The sequence below is a fragment of the Hippocampus comes genome, unplaced genomic scaffold (assembly GCF_001891065.2).
Source record: "Hippocampus comes isolate QL1 unplaced genomic scaffold, H_comes_QL1_v1.1 scaffold185, whole genome shotgun sequence".
Taxonomy (NCBI): Eukaryota; Metazoa; Chordata; class Actinopteri; order Syngnathiformes; family Syngnathidae; genus Hippocampus; species Hippocampus comes.
Genome location: NW_017805931.1, coordinates 241,055 through 244,532, shown reverse-complemented (window position 1 = coordinate 244,532; position 3,478 = coordinate 241,055). Strand labels below are relative to the sequence as shown.

Below are 3,478 nucleotides of genomic sequence, written 5' to 3'. Positions count from 1 at the left end.
GGCGGGGAAGCGGCTCCTCCCTCTGGAGGCTGGGGGGTGGCGGGGGACACGGTTGGTCACTTCTTTGCACATCGAGCCATCGACGGCAAGCGCGGTCCTCAAGGGCCGCTTTTCAGCGAGGGTCCCCAACCGCCGCTGCGCATTCGAAGCCGCATTTCTTATTCCCGATGGGTCCCTTTCTTTCTAGCTCGCCTTGTTTTATTTTACGCTGCATTTGTTGAACAGTAGAATGACGCCTAACCCTAACCCCCCCCCCTCCAAAAAAAGGTCGCATGTACTACTCTCAGCTGGCGAGCGGCACAAAAAAATGGTTGGGGAACCTCGCTTTCGACCATTTCGCCCCCCTCCAACACATCAGGCGGGTCTGCCGACGAGCCCGATCATTGTACTCGGTCGGGGGCGTTGGGGGAGGGAGAAGACGCGTGCCGAGTCAACGATCGTGGCCGGTGCCCCCCCCCCTCCAAAAAAAGGTCGCATGTACTACTCTCAGCTGGCGAGCGGCACAAAAAAATGGTTGGGGAACCTCGCTTTCGACCATTTCGCCCCCCTCCAACACATCAGGCGGGTCTGCCGACGAGCCCGATCATTGTACTCGGTCGGGGGCGTTGGGGGAGGGAGAAGACGCGTGCCGAGTCAACGATCGTGGCCGGTGGCCCACGAGGACCGGCGTTCGAGGCCCCCGATGGCTCTTTTGAAAGACGCGGGCTCGGCGTTGACCTCTTGTCGCTGGCGTAGGGGGCCTTCCCTCCGAGGGCGAGCCAGAACTCGGCGGGCTCCTGGCCCTCCATCACCACCTGTTTGTCGCGCTTGGAGAGCACGTCGGCAACGGCCTTGGCCATCATCCTCTCGTCGCCGTTGCAACCCTGCGGCCAGAAAGACGCGAGCCGTCGACGTCGTCGTCATCCATCCGTCGGCAGGCGGGCAGCCGGACGGACCACTGACCTTTCCGTACCACAGGTAGCACGAGTGCTCGCTCTGGAGCAGGAAAACGTCGTTGGCGTTGAGGGACGACGCCCTGGCCTGAACTTCGGTGGCTTTGGTGTTGAGCTCGTTGGTCCCCCGAACCTGGAAGAGCCTGGCTCCGCCCGCGGGCTCCACCGCGCCGGCTCGACCCGTACCGCCCTGCGCACGACAGCGTTACCGCGGCGCCAGAGCCGACCGACCGACGCGCTTCTCTCGACGGAAAAGCGACGACTAAAGTCGGCGCGGCCGCGCGATGAGGCCCACCTGAAAGATGATCAGTTTGCCTTTGAAAATGGCCAGGAAGTGGCGGGGCTCCTTTCCCATGACCACCCGCACCTGCACGGGGGCGCCGCCGTACTTGCCGTCCAGCAGCACGGCCTGATAGGCGCAGGCCGTCACCTCGTCTTTGGTGGCGTGACGCCCCTGGCGGCGCCGAAATCACTTTTGAGTACAGGACGCCAAAGCGGCGAGCCGGCGAGCGAACCCACCTGCCACATGTAGAGAACGCGCTGCTCCCGGCTGGACACGCGATACGTGTAGAGCACCAGGTAGCAGTCGCCGCCGTAGAACTGTCCGTAAGTCCTCGGGTTGACCTCCGCCAGCTCCAAATTCTCGATGCGCCACACCTGACGTCGACACGCGTTCGACGTTACCCGCTGCCCCCAAAAGCTCGCTCCTTCGTGACTTGGCCCGTTACCGGATGTGAAGAGTCGCTCGGTCGGATCGCAAGTTACTTGAAGCGCGCTTCAGCTGCTTGGCTTCGAGACTTGACCGGAAGGGCGAGTGAGGTTGAACGGCAAGGAAAACAAAGGCGGCCTTTTGACTCACGTACGGAACGCTTTTTTTCTTCCGAAAGGTGTCTTTCTCGACCTCGCTTAACATAAACCATGTGGGTTTTTTTGTTTTTTTTCGAATGTAGCAACTTTGTCGACTTTTGCGCCCCGCCGTGCCGCGACTCCAAAGGTGTGCCATAGATTCCTTTGTCGAAGCGACAGAAGACGTTGCGGACAGCACGTAGAGTACAAGTAAGCTTCCCGTTTTGCCTTTCGCTTCCGCAAACACAAGACGGCGGGCGTAGTTTCCAGCTCCAAAACCCAAATGCCAATTTCCTTCAATGCTCCCGAGTCCCCCGTTAGGGCGAACGGAGAAGCGCACCTTGACATCCCCCGAGGCGTCATCCACCATGCGCTGCTGCGCCGCCAGCTCGGGGCGGGCGTGAAGCTCCAGCACGTCGAACTTCACCCGGTCCACCTTGGCTGGGGGGTACGGCAAATAGGGGAACTATTTAGGCTGGCGGGTCTCCAAGTTTTGACTCAGAGCATCAACCGGGGGACACTTGATGATAACCACGAGCAACAGCTCGGCTTTGCCTCTTTTGGCCACGTACCTATCTTGCCCACGCCGTGCGTGGCGCCCAGGCCCTGCGTTTGGTTCTTGTCCCTCCACTCCTTGAAGAGGTGCTTGAACATGGCCGACTCGCCGCCCTCGCACATCACTTCCACGCCGGTGCTGGCCGGGTAGTTCTTGGCCTTGATGTAACCCTGACAACGAATGGGGAATGCGACGGCACGTTTGCACCCAACGATGGCCGCTCGCCAGACGCGTCGCTCACCACCGCCCGGTTGAGAGAGCCCCGCCTCTCCTCCTTGGAGGCGTGTTTCCCCTTCCACACCATGACAGCGGAGCCGCCGTTATCCAAGATGTAGCAGTCCTGACAGAAGGGAGGAAAGCCCCGTCAAGCCGCCGGCGATCAGGCTCCGTGCGGAGACGCTGCGGAACGGGCTTTTACGGAGGACTGCAGGAGGTCTTGGCTCAGAGGCTGCGTGGCTATCTCCCGAACCACCAGATTCCCGCTGACGTCGGAAACACTGAGGAGAAACACGCGCGCGCCGACAAAGTCATTCTCTCAACCCCAGCAGCAGCAGCGACGACGTCGTCGCCGTTGGCCGAGGACTTCTGCGGAAGACAAAAGCGGCGGCATCTCGGTGCAGAGGGACCGTGTTGAAATGAGTTGAGGAGTTTCATTGCGACCAAAGTCCTTCCCACATCTCGTGGCATGAAAACGCGCGTGCCCAAGTACTTTACACGGACTTGAGTGCCGTCCGAGGCTCCTTACTGGTAGAGCCGGACGGCGGCCTTGCGCGGCCCCCCCGAGTCGTCGTCGGGCACGGCGGCCTTGAGCGGGGCGCTCCTCTGGCCCAGCGACGCCGTCATGCTCTTCATGAGCTCGGGCGAGTCGCGCTCGTCCGCGCCCTCCACGATGCCGATCTGAGCCCGGCCGCCTCGCTCCCGGTCGCGGATCTCCTGAGCCAGCAAGGTGGCCTGTGGGACGAGAGGGGATGGGAGGGGGCTTATTTCTTGCGGATGGAATACTCAAATCAAAACGGGCGTGACAAGATGAACACCCCCCCACCCCCTCCAATAAAAAACAACACGAATAGACATTCCCAAAACGTCAACAAGAAAGGTTCATTTTGGGGCCCCCTGTAAAAAAAAAAAAAAAAATTAAATTGCA

The 3,478-nt window shown here is 60.7% G+C and overlaps 1 protein-coding gene across 1 annotated transcript in view; it reads right to left on the bottom strand.

Annotated features, from left to right (window-relative positions):
* Nucleotides 1-3,478, bottom strand: part of vill (villin-like) — a 13,452-nt gene that overhangs the window by 5,884 nt on the left and 4,090 nt on the right. The window contains exons 2-10 of the mRNA XM_019889963.1: nucleotides 3,080-3,320; nucleotides 2,753-2,831; nucleotides 2,576-2,674; nucleotides 2,351-2,504; nucleotides 2,119-2,219; nucleotides 1,452-1,589; nucleotides 1,228-1,386; nucleotides 943-1,122; nucleotides 718-863 (exon numbers count right to left, since the gene is read on the bottom strand). Coding sequence (XP_019745522.1) covers nucleotides 718-863; nucleotides 943-1,122; nucleotides 1,228-1,386; nucleotides 1,452-1,589; nucleotides 2,119-2,219; nucleotides 2,351-2,504; nucleotides 2,576-2,674; nucleotides 2,753-2,831; nucleotides 3,080-3,320 — 1,297 coding nt within the window. The remainder of the gene's footprint in view (nucleotides 1-717; nucleotides 864-942; nucleotides 1,123-1,227; nucleotides 1,387-1,451; nucleotides 1,590-2,118; nucleotides 2,220-2,350; nucleotides 2,505-2,575; nucleotides 2,675-2,752; nucleotides 2,832-3,079; nucleotides 3,321-3,478) is intronic.